This window comes from Plectropomus leopardus, chromosome 20 (genome assembly GCF_026936395.1).
Source record: "Plectropomus leopardus strain MGB_pleo_1.0 chromosome 20, ASM2693639v1, whole genome shotgun sequence".
Lineage (NCBI taxonomy): Eukaryota > Metazoa > Chordata > Actinopteri > Perciformes > Serranidae > Plectropomus > Plectropomus leopardus.
This window is the reverse complement of record NC_142195.1, coordinates 20,941,123-20,957,340: the sequence shown is the minus strand read 5'-3', so window position 1 is coordinate 20,957,340 and position 16,218 is coordinate 20,941,123. Positions and strand designations below refer to the sequence as shown.

Sequence of the window (16,218 nt, the reverse complement as noted above, 5' to 3'; positions counted from 1 at the left end):
TTTCTTTCTCATTTTCTTTTTTCCTTTATCTGCTTTCCTTTTCCCCTTTCCTTTCTCCTGCTCCTCTCCTTTCTCCTTTACCTATCTTCTTTACTATTCTCCTCCTTTCTCCTCTCCCCTCCTTTCCTTTCTCCTTTATATTTTTTCCCTCTCTTTCTCCTTCTCCTTTCCCCCTTTCCTTTATCTGCTTTCCTTTTCTGGCCCTCTCTCCTTATCTTGTCCCCACCTCTTTTCTTTCCGTCTTTCTCCATTCCTTGTGTCTCCTTCCTTTTTCCTGTCCTCTTATCTCCTTTTCTCCTTGCCCTCACCTCCTCTCCTTTCATTTTCTTTCTCCTCACCCATCTTTTTTATCTTTCCTGTCTTCTTATTCTTAATAGTTTACTTGGCTCTCCTATTCTCTCCATTCTCGTCTGTCAGCTCTCTTTCTTTTTCCTCCCTTCTCTGTACACTTTAATGACCCTGTTATGTTTCTCTCTCCTCTCCTTTTTCCTTATTTCCCTTCTTCACATCTCATCTCATCTCCTTTTCTTCTTTCCTTTTATCTTGTTTCCCCCCTTTCTTTCTTTTATCCTCTCCTTTGCTTCTTTTCTCTCCTGCTCTTTTCTTTTTCCTTTTGCCTCGTCTCCTTCTCTCCACTGCTGGGTGCGTGTCCATAGTGAGACAGACATGTACATGTATGTGAGTGCAATGGAGTTAATGGAGGATGCTCTCAGTCGCACAGCAGGGTTCCATTTGCTCTTGGGAAAGACCAGCATGCTTGCTCCAGGTGTGTGTGTGTGTGTGTGTGTGTGTGTGTGTGTGTGTGTGTGTGTGTGTGTGTGTTTATGCAGCGGCCCCTGACTCAGAGGTCTCTAGATGTCTTGAAAGTTGTGTGTGCTGCTGTTTTCTGTGGCTACTGTAAAGCTGAGTCTTTAACCCTCAATTTGATAAGAGTCAAATCATTTACCCAGCATGATGCCTGGACCACTGCCAAAATCTCCCTCTCTCTCTTTCTATTTATTCCTCAGCTGATTTTCCTCCTTCCCATTCTCACAATTTTTTCCCTGCCTCTTTCTAATTATCTCTCTTTTTCGTGCATATTTCTGCTCATTTTCCCTCAACTTAAACCATTTTATCCATCCCTCCCATTCAGTTTTTTATTGGCATGACTCTCAGATGAACAGTATTAACGCAGCATCTAAAAACAAAAGGAAATTAACTAGAGAAATAATTAACAAAGAGATAAAACACAAGCCACCTGATTTCCCCTCTGTCTCTTTCCTTTGTTTACTGGTTTCTATAGTCTTTCATTTGCCTTTTTCCTTTTCTGTCTTATTAATAATTACTTTGATGAAGTATGCCTTATCAGTTGAATTTAAGATCTTTCGAAACAGCATCAGCATTTCATTACAAGCTGCATCATAATGAACAACAGCGACTGATAGATCAACCTGCTACTAGGCTTGGATGGAATTTATTTTTTCATTCCTTCATACCTTCCTGGAATTTAACAGTGGTGGATGGTATATAACAGTATCAGTGTGCAGCTCAGTCTGGACCCCCAACTGGCAAGTTCACTACATTCTGCAGGCTGCCTTGCCATTCTCAGTTTACTCAATACACAATACACTCACAAGATGTCAACAAAAGATTATGTTCTTACACTCTCTTTCTTTAATAAACAGAGAAAGACAACCATACATACCATACCATATTTTTGATAATTACATGAAGTCAATACCACCTTTAACCAGAGTTTCAATGTCTTTATCTGTCACAGACTCAACCTTTCCAGTTTCTATTTCAAAATAAAAGCCCTCTGATAATTTTTCTGTCATTGCAGGACAGCATTTTGATGATGCAGAAGCTTGCACAGCTCCATAAACGAGTGAAATGTGTGCTTTTAATTGTAGAAATACAGCAATTCTAACAGTAGGCAGCTCTGCAGCAGTGCTGCAACAACAAACGCTGCCAATGTAAACACACACTGATCACACATGCAGTGCGGCGCAGTTGTAACATCAAGGGCACATTATGTGCACTGCATACAAAACCCTTAATACAGCCTCTCCAGTATGAAGTTAAAAGAAAGATGTGGGTCTGTATTTTTTGATGGTATTTAAAATCAAGCTGTCTGGATTTTGAAATACCTGGGTATACCATGATACCACCCATGCCTACCTGCTACATTATCAGATCTGAGTAAGAGTCAAATTACTTGTCCTGGCAGCAATTGAATATGCAACTGAGTGCAGTGTAAGTGCCTTACGTCCAGTCTATCCTACACTGAGTCATTACTACAACAGGCTGATCTTCCTTGTTTAACTGCGTACAGCAAAATTCAATCATTTGACATTGTTACAACACTCATCAAGCAGAGTAATATTTTCAGGGTGCCAAAAAAGCCTTGCAGGTCAGGTCACAAGTGCAATTTGCAAAGCCTTCTAGCTGCATTTAATATCTTTAAGTATGGTTATGCCACAGTGATTATAAGTAAATGTGTTTTGTGTGTGTAAATGCATGGCTGTGTATGTGGGGGACCAGCTTAGAGTGGCACAGCAGGGCAAAGCTAGACTGTAAAAGATGTATTTAATCTGAAGATATTAGACTCAGGTTATTTTTACTTACCATCTCTCAGTATTAAAAAGCACAGTTACAGTTATTGTGTGATCAGGAGGTAGTTACTCTTATTGGAGGGGACCTTGGGAAAATAGAAAGCAACTGAGATTAAAGCGGCTGTTTAATCAAGGAGTATGTGCGTTCACATGCAAACATACACACTGAAAACACACACTGAAAAGTCAACTGTAAGCTTAGTTCATGTAGAAAAAGCATTGAATAATTACACTTTTAGATACGGACCTGTTTAACAAATATGAAGTATAGAAATAGAGGAGCACAATCACTTCCTTTTACACACACACACACACACACAGACGCTTGTGCAAATACATCTATGGCTTCCAGAAGCTTATGTACACAGTGTTTCAGTAAAGTCCCCCATTACATAAATGAGCAGGATAAGATGCTTAGACGTTATTTACACACAGGCCAAGAGGGGATTAGGATAGACCTCCGTCAATCCTTCCTCCTTTTTGTTTCATTTTGTTTTACATCATCCTGTTCTGTTTTGCTTCGCTTTTTACTTCTTTACTTTTCCTGTCAATTTTTTAACTTAAACTAAAAAATGATGGAAATTTTTAACATGCTGACACAATCCACAAAATGCATATATTTTAAAGGTCAGGTTTGCAAGATTTAGGGGGGTTTAGTGACATCTAGAGGTGAGGATTGTGGATTGCAACCAACTGAAACTTGTCCCGGTTAGGATTCCTTCAGAGGTTCAGGAGGTTTTTACCTGGAGCCAAATTATCCACAGAGATCTCTTCTTCTCAAAACTAAACAGACCAGGCGATTAAAACTGGTAAAAACATCAGATTTTCCCTACACTGCTTGTTGCCAAGGAGCTGCTGACTACAGTGGCTGATTCGAAAAAACAAATGCAGGACCAAGGCTATTTAAAGAAGGCTGGGACATGCTCTTTGACTCCATGGTGCTATGGGGTTTAACACTTGACAAGGATCCACTCCTTATGCAGATATAAGCGACTCATTTTTAAGGTAGCAAAAACATGACAACATGACAAAAACATGACAATTCTTATTTTCAGGTGTTAAAACACCAAAAATAAACATACTAATTATATTATATTCCATTTGAATGGTACAAAGGCCAGCAATTGTAGAGTGCTTTACTAGTCATTTTAAACTACCCAAGGCATTTTGACACTATGAGTCACATTTACCCATTCACACACACATTCATACACTGGTGGCCGAGGCTACCACAGAAGGTGCCTCCTGCAACTCAGTTTGACAATTTAGGCAATTTGAGTTTCAGTATCTTGCCCTAATATACTTCAACATGTCGACTGGAGGAGCTGCAGATCGGACCGCCAAACTTACGATTAGAGGACGACCCGCTCTACCTTTGAGGCACAGCCACCCCATTTAAGCCAATATATCCCCCTAATTGCTACACACTGGTCCTTTAAAAGAGAATTAAAGGAAGGTTTTATTCACCTCCTTTTTGCCACATTGTAAATTGTGGCATATATATATATATATATATATATATATATATACACTGTATGGTGTGAATATATTGTCAATATATATCTCTTAAAAAAAAAAAAAGACTCAAATAGAGTAAAATAAAATACTGATGATATACTCAAGCCTCCAAACAGTACAAACAGTGTCACAAAGTGAGCCAGAGAGTAAATCGACCTCTGCGTCTCAGTGCTAACTGGAGCGACTAGTCATCCTGTCAGAAGTCCTGATTGGCTCATTTAAATACCGCTCAGGTGTAATTGGCTGGCAAATTAAACTGTCATTATTGGACAGGCGAGGAGGGAGGAAAAAAAAGCACAGGGGAGTGACAGGACAAAATGGCCACCATTCTCCCATGGGAAAACTCTGAGAAATAAGGGAAGACAGACGTGTGCACTCACAGAGACACACACTCAGAGACCTCATTCTGAAGTACATATGATGCATGAACTCACTCAGACATGCATAAATACACACAGGCCATCAGAGTTTTTTTGCAAAGACAGAAAGTGCTTATAGGAAGTGTATTTATGAATTACTAGAACATTAATTTATAAATCCAATTTTATTTGACTTCTATGGTCTTAAGAGTCTCTTTTGGTCCATTTTTTTTCACTTCAACAATCTGTTTCCATCTTGCATCTCTCGTCCACTCTCAGTTTTGACACTGCTTAGTAATAAAACTGATGGATGGACGGTGACCAGAGCTTCTCCAGGTGAACCCTGACCTCCCACAGTGAGTGTGTGTGTGTGTGTGTGTGTGTGTGTGTGTGTGTGTGTGCGCATGTGTGTGTGAGACTATGGCCCATCTGTGTGGGCCATTGAGAGCCTTTCTCTCTTTGCCCTCTCACTCTGACCCACATCCTCAACGGTCAACACTGAGAGCACTCAGGCCCTGGGGAGTGTGTCTCTTTCTGTGTGTGTGTGTGTATTTATGAGTGTCAGTATATTTTCTGGGGTGAGTCTTAAGAGGGCAAACACACAAGAAACATACACACTCAGTTTTTCATGATCTCATCAATGGATTGTGAATACAGTATTAACGATGGCTGGGCGGCCCCTGGCCACTACTTACTGAATCAGATATGTGACATCTGATAGTGCTTCAATTTGAAATCCATTTGTAATGCAATATAGCAGCGTACTTCATGTGAAGGTCAGGACCCAAAGTTGGGTCATTGAAAGATCATAATTATTTCAAAGGAGGCGAAATGGCCTTAAAGGCAAAGTCATTTGCTTTAAAAAAAAATAAATAAATTGGAAAAACGGACAATTGCTGTAATTATCTTAACTTTAAATACTTAAATTTGTTTGAAAGGTAGCATAAGACAGAAACATATTTTTGGTATATAGTACTGGAAACTCACCAAAATTTCACTACATGATTTTTGAGGCCAAAATAATTCATGATAACAATATTATTACAATATCTGAAGAAAATTTGAAAAAAAAATGCCAATAGTAAAATTCCTTTTTTAAAACTAACTTCTATTGTGTGTTTTGTCTCTTTGTGGTAAATTAACTGCACTCAAAATATGAGTGTAGGGAGGCAGAGAGGGAGACAAAGCCAGAAAAAAACTGAAACATATATTGTGACACCTCTGGTGGATTATCAGAGTAAAAAAAAACATTTAAAAATAACAAAATCAGCTGTTTTTAGTGAGTCAGTGCTGCATCTTTTCATGGCTTTTTAGCCATCAAGCATAGTTTTTTTTTCATGGACCTGTTGCTGTGTTTCCACCAGGAAATCGACAAATCCCAAAGTCTATCAGAGGCATTTGTGCCACCAAATGTGGGTGTTTTAAGCCAAAACATGATCTTCCCTCAGCATAACCAGTGGTTTTAGTGTCTAAATCAAAAACAAAGTTTCAAATACATTTGCTACAGAAACAAAACTGTTTTTTTTTTTTTAAACAAATGCAGCATATCGGTCTATCAGACCGCCCTTTGTTAGCCTGTATGTTAGTATTTTGTGCACTGTTATTATTTATAGCGTCAAAGAGAAAAACAGCTCTGCTCAAACATTGCTTCCAAATATTGGTTTTAACCTGACTTTCTCTGATGCAAAAACTTTCCCATTTGCAGAAAGTCAAAAAACATACTTACAAAAATACCAGAACATTTCTTGGACCAATTTTTGATTGAATACAGCGAGAATTAGGCATTATTGCTGATTCCGCATTACTGAGAATTACATTTATGCATGTTCAGACTGAGAGAGCAGAATTACATTTTCCTGAATCTGCTGCACTCTCAGAGATACAGAAACAGACTCTGGCTACCTCTGCTCCATCAACACAACAGTGGTTCTCAGTGTTCGAGGAGGGCTACTGTACATGATCACTGTTGAGGGAATGAATAGAATTTCCTTTTCAGGTTTCCCTAAAGGGACGTTCCCGGTCACAAATCTGACTGATTGAGCTCTAGGCTACAGTTTGGTAGTTATGTTATTACTATATGCAAACAACACAAAATTGAACCTGTAAAGTTAAAGCAGGACATTAAAAATGCTTGTGTCCGACTGTTGCACAGTAATTACATGGCTTTTACTGCTTCACCTGGCCTTAGTACACAACAGATACAACGGCAAAGGTTTCAGCAGGGAGCACAGAATGTTCTGCCTCATGCTATCGTACTATTAATATGTGGTATTTAATCTGACATTATAATGGCCAACTATATTCTGCTAATGACATGGTCCAGTGAACCATCTGTTTGGGGAACGACAGGACAGCAGACATTAGCTGGGTGTCAGAGGGATACAAACACACACACACACACACGTTCATAGAGATATTCCATGTGTGCGCAGACACATAAAATCACACACAGGGTGCCATTAAGTGCTGTTTAGGATGAAAAGCTGTTTCTTGGTATTTGATTGAGTGTGTGTTTTGGCACACAAAGCTCAAACAAATGGACTCAATCCCTCGACGAAACATGCGTGTGTATGTGTGTCTCAAAGCCCCTGTGCCCCCACTGTGACATCATCTATGAATGTCATAATTGAGGGTCGGTAAATTGCCGCTTTTCCCCGCTCAGCGTCGCCCCATGTGTCAATACCGAGGTTCAAGGTGACGGAGCGGATCAATACGCAGAGACAGGAGCCATCCGCTGAATTTACAGCCCAGTAATAAGAGAGCAACCAAACGACACTGCTGTAGCCTTCAGTGAGCTGCTGGACGACACCGCAGCGCTGCTGGCGAGCATTTGTCAAACACGCACACCAGTGATTCTCCAAGGAGTTTTCTGTTCTTGTTGTTTTGGGGGACAATATTGGTTCTAGTTTTTGCATCAGTCACAGCAGGGGATTATGTTTCTTGGTCGAAGCTATTAAAGAGTTTCCATGGGAGATATTTTGACTTGTCATAGAGGGAACGATAAATGTGAAACTAATAACATTAACAATGCTTCTGCTCCGTTAAGATGTCCCAGTGAGACATACCTGTGGGGAATCAAGCACAAGAGCAGGCCCTTAAACACCTAAATGAAACACAGATGTTATTAATCATTGTTCATTACACCTGTGCTTCAGTGATGAAATATAAAAAGTGCATTACTCATACTTAAAGGTTGGGTTTATGGCTGATTTTATACTGGCAAAAAACCTACATGCAACACTGGTATCACTCCAAGAAACGTGCACTATAGACTTTGTCCCCAAATTTTGTGACTGTTAAGTCGCCAAAGCGGTTGCTTCACTGGTGTTATGGTGAGGATGAATGTTTAAAATGTCTCTTAAAAAAGTACAAGTGGTATGTGAGTGTCGTATTAAGTTTTGAATACACAATGTTTTTGCAATGATGTATTACTACTTTTACTCAATAATTTTTTTCCACCAGAGTTGTGTTTTTTTCTGCTATGACACGCCTCAGGTTTCTTTCAGACTGCATGCAAAAGTGGCCAAATTCAAATTATTTTTTGCGACCACTCAGCTACTAAGGCACTCCTTGCACCTGATCCAATATTTAATTCACTTTTCTTTTTTCTTTTTTTTTTTTTTTTTGGGCTAACTTGGGTTGCAAACTGTAAGCACTTTCCTTAAAGGATTAATTGGTAAAATTAATGATCAATTAATTGTTATTTGAAAAAACATAAGAACTTTTAAGATAAGAGCTTTTTTAAAACAAAACCACATCCTCAGTCAAAGCTCACAGCAACATATTGTATATATTCTGACAGCATTTCATAGTCTGTCATTTCAATTTCACATGTTCAGTTAAATTCTTAACGACAGATTAATTGATCATCGATAAACTTTTATCTTCTCTATTGCTGACCTAATATAGCCTTACAAGACATAGCCAGACTACAGTACACCAACATCAAAATGACGAAACCAATTTAAAACTTTGACAGAATTTGCACCACACTTTTGTATAATATTTTGTACGATATGTATGCTCTAGTATTTCGAATAGCTGTGAAGTTTGTGGATCTGCTGAGGCAGGAAGCTCTGGGAAAATATTTGTACAGACTTTAAAAAATACTGAAGTTCTTGATACGTTTTAGTGAAGAAAAGAATGAAAGCGTAATATATGTGAACTGCAGAAAACACACACACACAACTTAAATAAAATGCCATCTTGCATTTCTTTGGTCTCATGTGCAGTGCTTATGCATGAATTCACATACATGTGTGGGTGTGCTCATGTTTGTGTGTGGGTGTTTGTGTGCATTTATGAATTCATCACAGCAGCCACAGTGTCCAGCAGGCATGGATGCCACAATGATAGTAGGTGAGCTGTGAAGGTGACAATGCCTGCTGTGTGTGTGTGTGTATGTGTGTGCGTTCCAGGTGATGGATTAGCTTCATTTCCAGTGTAAGCCGTCTGTTGTGAGTGAGTGAGAGTGTGTATGCTTGAACCCAAGCGGCGGCAGGGAGTGTGTTAGTGATACGTGTGTCTGCTGGACCGTGTGGGTGTGAGTCTGTGTGTCTGTCACATTGTGTCTATTTATATGTGTCTTTACCTGCATGTGCACGTCTGTGTAAGTGTGTGTCCGTGTGACAGTGGCTGAGTGATGGGTCCAGTATAGCGTGTAGTATAGCGGACAGACGCTGGGTTTCTTTCGCCGGGGGCAACGGCGGGGTGTGTGTACAATCAAACGTGTGTTGACAGGCACAATGGACATCACACGGTTATGATGACCTCAACCTGCTGCAGGTGACAGCCCCCCACAAATACACACACATACAAACACTGAATTACTCTTAGGGTTTCACTTACTTTTTAACTCGTTGAGAAAAGACATTTGAAAAAACATTCCAACCGAATATTATTCTGTGTCGCCTAGTACAATAAAATGTAACAAAAAAACATGTATTCTGTCTATATAACTATGGACAGCACTCCTGTTGGGCTGATGGATGCACGCTTACCTTTCTTACACTTACAATGTCTCAAAATATTTCTCAACAGACATGTCATAAAAGTAACACATTCAGTCCTGTGAATCATTTGAAATACTCTTAACAGGAAAAGTTATTTGATATTTGGAGTAATTTGGGGAGTGATGGTCAGAAATGAGATTAAAAGAGAATTCCATCATTAGAATTAACAAAGGAATGAATGGACAAAGGCAGTCAAGCAACAAGACACGTTGCAAACGGGCCACTAGTTAAGTTTAAAAACATTTTTCCTGTATAAAGTCACAAAAAAGGACCATCTGCAAAAGCAATGTATACCTGGTGTGAACACCAGGTTAGGATTCCTTCAGTGTTCATTGTTCAGGAGGTTTTCACTAAGAGCCAAATTATCTGTAGAGGTCTTTTCCTCTCCAAAACACAGAAAGTGGTAAACTACAGAAGCTGAAAATGCGAAGACTAGAAGACACGAATGGCCCCATCCAGAGCCAGTGTTTGGTTTGACTGTACTGCACTTGAAACGTGGTAGTGCGGACTCCATGGACGAGGTCTTGCTCCCTAAATACAAGGCTCAGTCCAATGTAATGAAAACACAACAATTCTTATTTTAAGGTGATAATTAGAGGTGTAATGATACATCGATTTGGACAGATATATATATACTGATTCAACGATCAACAATCCAATATTATCGATGCAAAGTGAAAGCAGCAATACGTATCCGCATGTTTAAGATACGGTTTAATTTTTAATTTCCGATGGAACGTATGTGTCACTCTCTCTGTCACAGCGCACCCCCTTCCTTAACATTCAAACAGTGCTAGCAGTCTAGCGTCAGGCAGATAAAGATAAGAAGTAAAGAAAAAGGCAATCAGAATAATTATAAAATCTACTCATACTGATCTTAACCCCTGATTTGAATTAATTAAAAATCCTACTTTGGCACACTTGTTGTCCAAAGAATCTATATCTTGGATGAAACCTTGGAGGGATGAAACCTATTATAATTCTGCCAATTTATGCCCTTAAATCCTATGCACTCGACCTTTAAGTGATTCCCAGCTCCAGCATATATATATTCCAGCAATGATGAGTGATGTCAAAAACTCCAAAAATAAGACCTAAGTTGTAATGGATTGGAATATTCCTTAATGAAATCAGAAAATTATTATAAAGTTATTTCAGAAATATAGTCAGGTCAAGACGCAGAATTTATGGTCACACGCCCACTCTGTTTGAATTAAAAAATTTAGCCTCAACGAGAAGTTACTTATCCAGATCAGCTATGTGGAAAATGCTATGTGAAGGCTGTCGTCTGTGTGTGTTATCTACTGTGAATTAAATAAATTTCTAAAACGAATATAAATTTTTGCTTTAAAAAAAGTGAACTTCAAGCAGAGAGTAAGTCTGATGACATGTTTGTGTCTGCTCGTGCTTATATGTGGACATGTGCTCTCTGTGTGATTGTGCACACAGTGTGTGTTTGTCTTTTTTTAGTCTTCCTGTGAGCCCAAAACAAGGTAAACGTATAATAATAACATCTTCAGAATGTATCTCCCCATCTTTCTCCCTTGAGCAAAACAACACCGGCCACACACACCTCCTCCACACCTCCTCCCCCAAGCAGTGCGAGGAGCGTCCGGGTGTGAAATGTAAAAGGGAGAACGCTGTCGTTCAAACTGTCCCAACCACAAGTGTCTCCCTCTCTTTCCCTCCCTCATGCTCTCGGTTTCCTCCAGCAGCTCTTCCTTATGTTTGTTTCTTTCTCTCTTCCTGTCATCATCTTCCCCTCACTCCTCTCCCCCTCCCTCCCTCTCAGGTGGGCTGAATGCTGCAGGTTGCAGGTGCGCGGGACCCCTCAGCCAATGAAAAATGAGTCCCGTCGCACGCCTTGACTTTGATGAACCTCGCCGTACGTCGGCCTATCACTCTTCTCCATTTGGCTTCCCCCGGAAAAACCGCCCAGCGACACACACACTGACGTAGTGTGTGCGCACACACAAAAGTGGCAAACGCTCTGGACCAAATATTTGTCTTGTTGAAGGAAGAGGCTGCGCTCGGGTAAATACGCGGTCAAGAGGCCCTTTTTGTCTGTGTGTGCATGTGTGTGTGTGTGTACTCACATAATAGCCAAGATGTGGAGCATTTCTGAGAGTATTTTTAGGCACATCTGTTTGAGTGATTTGACTTTGAAGTTTGTGCACTGAAAAGTTGCCCGAATGTAAATAAAGTGAACAATTTGCAGACTCTGACAACTTTTTGTGCACTTATTGTCATTGTTGATCTGTGTATTTCTGACCCTAAAAACTAAATGATAATATCTAATTATAAACCATTTCACTATGTAAAAAATGAAATTTTTCTAGAATGGTCTAATTTCCAATAAAACTGAATTCATTTTTTTGAAGTGACTGTTGATCGCGCTGCAGCAAGTTGCCTAAAATGGTCTATTGATATTGTATAAATACATACAACTGTTAATTATGATGTGTAACTCCATTCACCTCACTACTTTGTAATTTGAACTTTCCTTAAAGTAAGGAAAGCTCATTTTCACATTCATACTTGTATTTTGGGTTTCTTCTGGAAAACACTTAAATGTTTCAAAAAGACTTTATTTTTCTCATACAGTCTGTGCTGGAACACCTGCATTCACTCTCCGTTTGTTTCAGTACCTTGGACAGGGTTTCATTATCTCTGGAGAATAGCGTCACTTTCTACCTTGTAAAATCACTGATTATAGCCAAAACCAAAGTCTACACACCCAGACATTTTCCAGCAGGAATATAATCCAAAATCACATTGGCATCAAAAATTAGTTTGCATGTAGCTACACGTAGCAGTGGCCTTGCAGCCAGGAAATTACTGTGACGGCGAATGGCAACATTTTCTACCTAGAAAAACAACACCAAAGAAAAAGCTTCTAAACCAATATCTTGTTCCAGGAATAGAATCCCAAAATGGGGAGAAATTAACAATGTCAGGAACCAAGAATACATATACCTCTCATATTAGCATTTAGCCACATGTAGCAGTGGAAGCTACATAATGTAAACGCTTGAAGTAGCGTTCGTGGAGCAGATGATCATAAAAAGAAATACATCACCATATGACATCAGCTTGTAAATAAAATAGAAAAAAACCCAGTCTGAAACAATATTCAGATTGAAGTTTGAGTTTAACGCCCACTAAGGAATATTTTATATAACCTGATTATTTGAAACTTTGTCCGTATTTCTTATAAATATCAGACACTGTAACATTATACATATGACAGAAAAGCATATAGAACCCCCTGAAATGGTCTCTCTCTTTCTGTGTCATACACACACACACACACACACACACACACACACACACACACACACACACACACACACATTTTCCTCCCTGCAGGAAACATTTTTGTGTAACGCTTGTTGGGGAGGTGACATGGGAAGACAAAACACTTTCCAGAGGTCACTGTGTATGTGTATGTGTGTGTGTGTGTGTGTGTGTGTGTGTGCGCACGCGTGTGTGTGTCTCAAAGGCATTCTGGTATCTGCAATGTGAGCAGCTATAAGAGTCAGGGGCTAATCCCTCCCAGTTGGTCCTTAATCCTGTTCTAATCCCTTTAAAACTCTCCATCAGCCTCTCAGGAACTCAGCGGGGTTAAATCTTGTCAAGTCACACACCAGAAACACACACACACACACAAAAACAAAACTCTGTATTGTGGGGTTAAGTGTTAACAAGTCACAGCCATCCCTTGTGGGTGAATTGAGCTTCTCTCCACTTGTTAAATGAGATTATGTCCACGTTTTCTCACAGCAGGTTGTAAGTGAATGAGTCTGCCTGTTCACTCACTCAAACTCTCTCTCGCGCACTTTTGTCCACTTTTTTATGTCTACCTCGCAAAAGAAAACAAATGGCAGCAACACTAACACATGAATTCATTAGTTTAGATTGTGAAATTTTTTGCAGTGCATTATAATGCCTATACCATGATTTCTTACTGGAGGGGCATTTGTTTAAACTGTCATCCATTTTTCATTCATTTTTAGCACATTTTTCACCAGTGAGTAAACGGGCAATGTCACGTAAAGTCCATTTGAGTATTGTAAGTAAGTATTTATTGTTGCTATTGTCGAATGCAGTTTTAGACAAAAACTATGTTCAAGGTTTCCAGGTATACAATTTTAAAAACATACAAGAAATAATTATAGTCTGTGGAACTGGCATGCTTTAGCTCTCTGGTAAAAAACACCACACCATATTGTGTCTATTTTTTTTTTAACAACTATGTGTCATAAGGCTTGTAATGTGCAAAAAGAAGTACCCACTTTCATTATACAAACATGCACAGAAACACACACTCTCTATAATCCTCTCCCCCCCCCCCCCACTTCCCAAACAGACAAACGCATTACACAAATGAAAAACAAGTGAGAGGCCGGAGGAGAGGCAGAGAGGGGGAGAAAGAGGGAGAGGGCGGGGGTGAGATTTTATTTAAGTGTTCTTGTAAGCCATCTAAGATATTAATGTTGCAAAGCTACTTATCAATATTTAAGAACATAAAAGGAGTGTGAGGGCGGAGGTGGAGTGTTGTGTGTAGGGAGGGCAAACCAAGAGGGACATGCACTCTCGAGGTGTGTGTGTTTGAGTGTGTGTGTTTGCCAGAACCACAGAACAACAATCAGAGACGAGATGAGGTCTCTCTGACAGTTAGAGAAGAGGAATTGCTCCGTCTCTCCCACTAAAAGCTTTAACACGCCCGCAAACAAACACACACACTCACACACACACACAAAGTGAGCGCTGTTAAGTGATGGTCAGGATGGTAAATACATCTGCTAATGCCCCGTAACCACAACATACTTATTTTATGTTGTGGTTAAAATGTACTGATGTATGTTTATGCCTGTATTAATGCATTTATGTATGTACACATGTATTTGTACTGTGTGATGTACATGGATATGTTTTATGTATTCAGTCTGGCTACACTGTTTGCATTCACATATTACTTTCTATGAGTAATTATGGATATCTTTATCTCACTGTAGTCAAGTTTTAAATCAAATCTGTTAATATAGCTAGAACTGCAGGTTTGTCCCTGAGGATTTATAGAGAATTTAATATCCATCATTTTAGTGCCAACTGAAATATTTGACTAGAGAAAAACAAAGTTGGAATTCTTGAAATACTTTTTGCTAATTCTTTCATTTCTTTCAATAGAAATTCAGTTACAACATTGTAAACTAGTTCTGTTACTACAGGCAAAACCATCCTGACTGGCTGGTAATGTTTTTGCAAATATCAGTGTGTGCTCATCATTGGAGAGGAGTGTTAGCCATAGAGTTCAGTAGAGGGCGGAGCCTGTGAGAGGGAACAGCACTTGTTCATTAATGGGTCCTAGCTAGGAGAGCAATATTGATGGATATCGTGTGTTTTTTCAGTTGGCAAAAACTTCCAAAAAATGTGGTTAAGGTCTTATTTTTTATCCTCTGCTCTTCGTCCTCATTGAGCAGGGCAGGTGAGGGAGGTATTGGTGCCTTAGTTACATGGAGTTTGACATACTCTGCCCAACTAACAGATGTCTCAGACAAAATTGAAAACATCTATGTGGGTGCAGGCATTATAAGTAACTTTACGGTTTGGAAAAACCATCTTATTCCATACTGACAGTTTCATGTATATTTCTTCATTGAGACCCTATGATGTCTAAGTTGAATCAGGTTTTCAAGCCCAAAACTGTGTTTAATATGACTTATCAAGCAAACAGACCTGATATGTCTTGTGCATTATGTATAAACATTTAAAAAAAAAAAAAACCCAAAAGAACATTATTTGACTGCAAAATATGAGTTTGTAATCACTGACTAAGAGGTTAAATAAGTTGGTGAAGATTTCCAGAGGTTAAATATCTTCTTTGGGGTTTCTTTTTTTAAATGGACATGGAAAATCATCTCATAGAGTTGATATGCCTTTAATTAAAGTCACTTTCATACCTGTGCACTCTCCTTCTTACCTCTTTGCTGCATTACCGCCATCATGCTAACTCTCCATCCAACCAATCCTCAATCTTCTCTGCACTTCTGTCCCTCCCTAAACATTAGAAATCATCAGGGAGGGTGACGAGAGGTCTGCTCACAGGAAGAGACTAAAGTACTGCAACCTCTCTGGAGAGAGAGAGAGAGAGAGAGAGAGAGAGAGAGAGAGAGAGAGAGTTACACAACACACACAAACAAAAGTCCTTTTCAATTCTCCTCTCATCAAATGAAAAAAATAAACCAACAAAAAGCTCCTTTGTCTAAAAACGTGAATCCTGCATTTAGCAAGTGAATGTGTGTGTTAGTATACAGGGGACAAAGACATCAGAGAGCAAGCAGCATGAGCAGCACTCCGCAGGTGTTTGCCACCTTTGTCGCTCGAATACATTAAAGCTACACACACACACAAACACACACACACACACACACACGCAGTGACCTCTGGACAGTGTTCTGTCTTCCTGTGTCTTTCCGTGTCATCTCTAGTGTTACACATCCAAAACACTTTCTGAACACAAACCACTAAATGATGGCTGCAGGGTGGAAGAGGTATGCGTGTGTGTTTCTGAGGAAAGGAGAGACAGACAGAAAACAGAAACATTTTGCAGGTGCGTGAATGAGAGAAACTGTGTGTGTGTGTGTGTGTGTGTGTGTGTGTGTGTGTGTGTGTGTGTGTGTGTGTGTGTGTGTGTGTGTGTGTGGTGTGTGCATGATGACCCAAGGCAGGGCG

At 39.5% G+C, this 16,218-nt stretch overlaps 1 protein-coding gene across 2 annotated transcripts in view; it reads right to left on the bottom strand.

Annotated features, from left to right (window-relative positions):
• Positions 1–16,218, bottom strand: part of skor2 (SKI family transcriptional corepressor 2) — a 129,718-nt gene that overhangs the window by 41,067 nt on the left and 72,433 nt on the right. For both annotated transcript variants that reach the window (XM_088071342.1, XM_088071343.1), the window contains exon 3: positions 15,467–15,617. In XM_088071342.1, coding sequence (XP_087927468.1) covers positions 15,467–15,491 — 25 coding nt within the window. In that variant the 5' untranslated portion in view covers positions 15,492–15,617. The remainder of the gene's footprint in view (positions 1–15,466; positions 15,618–16,218) is intronic.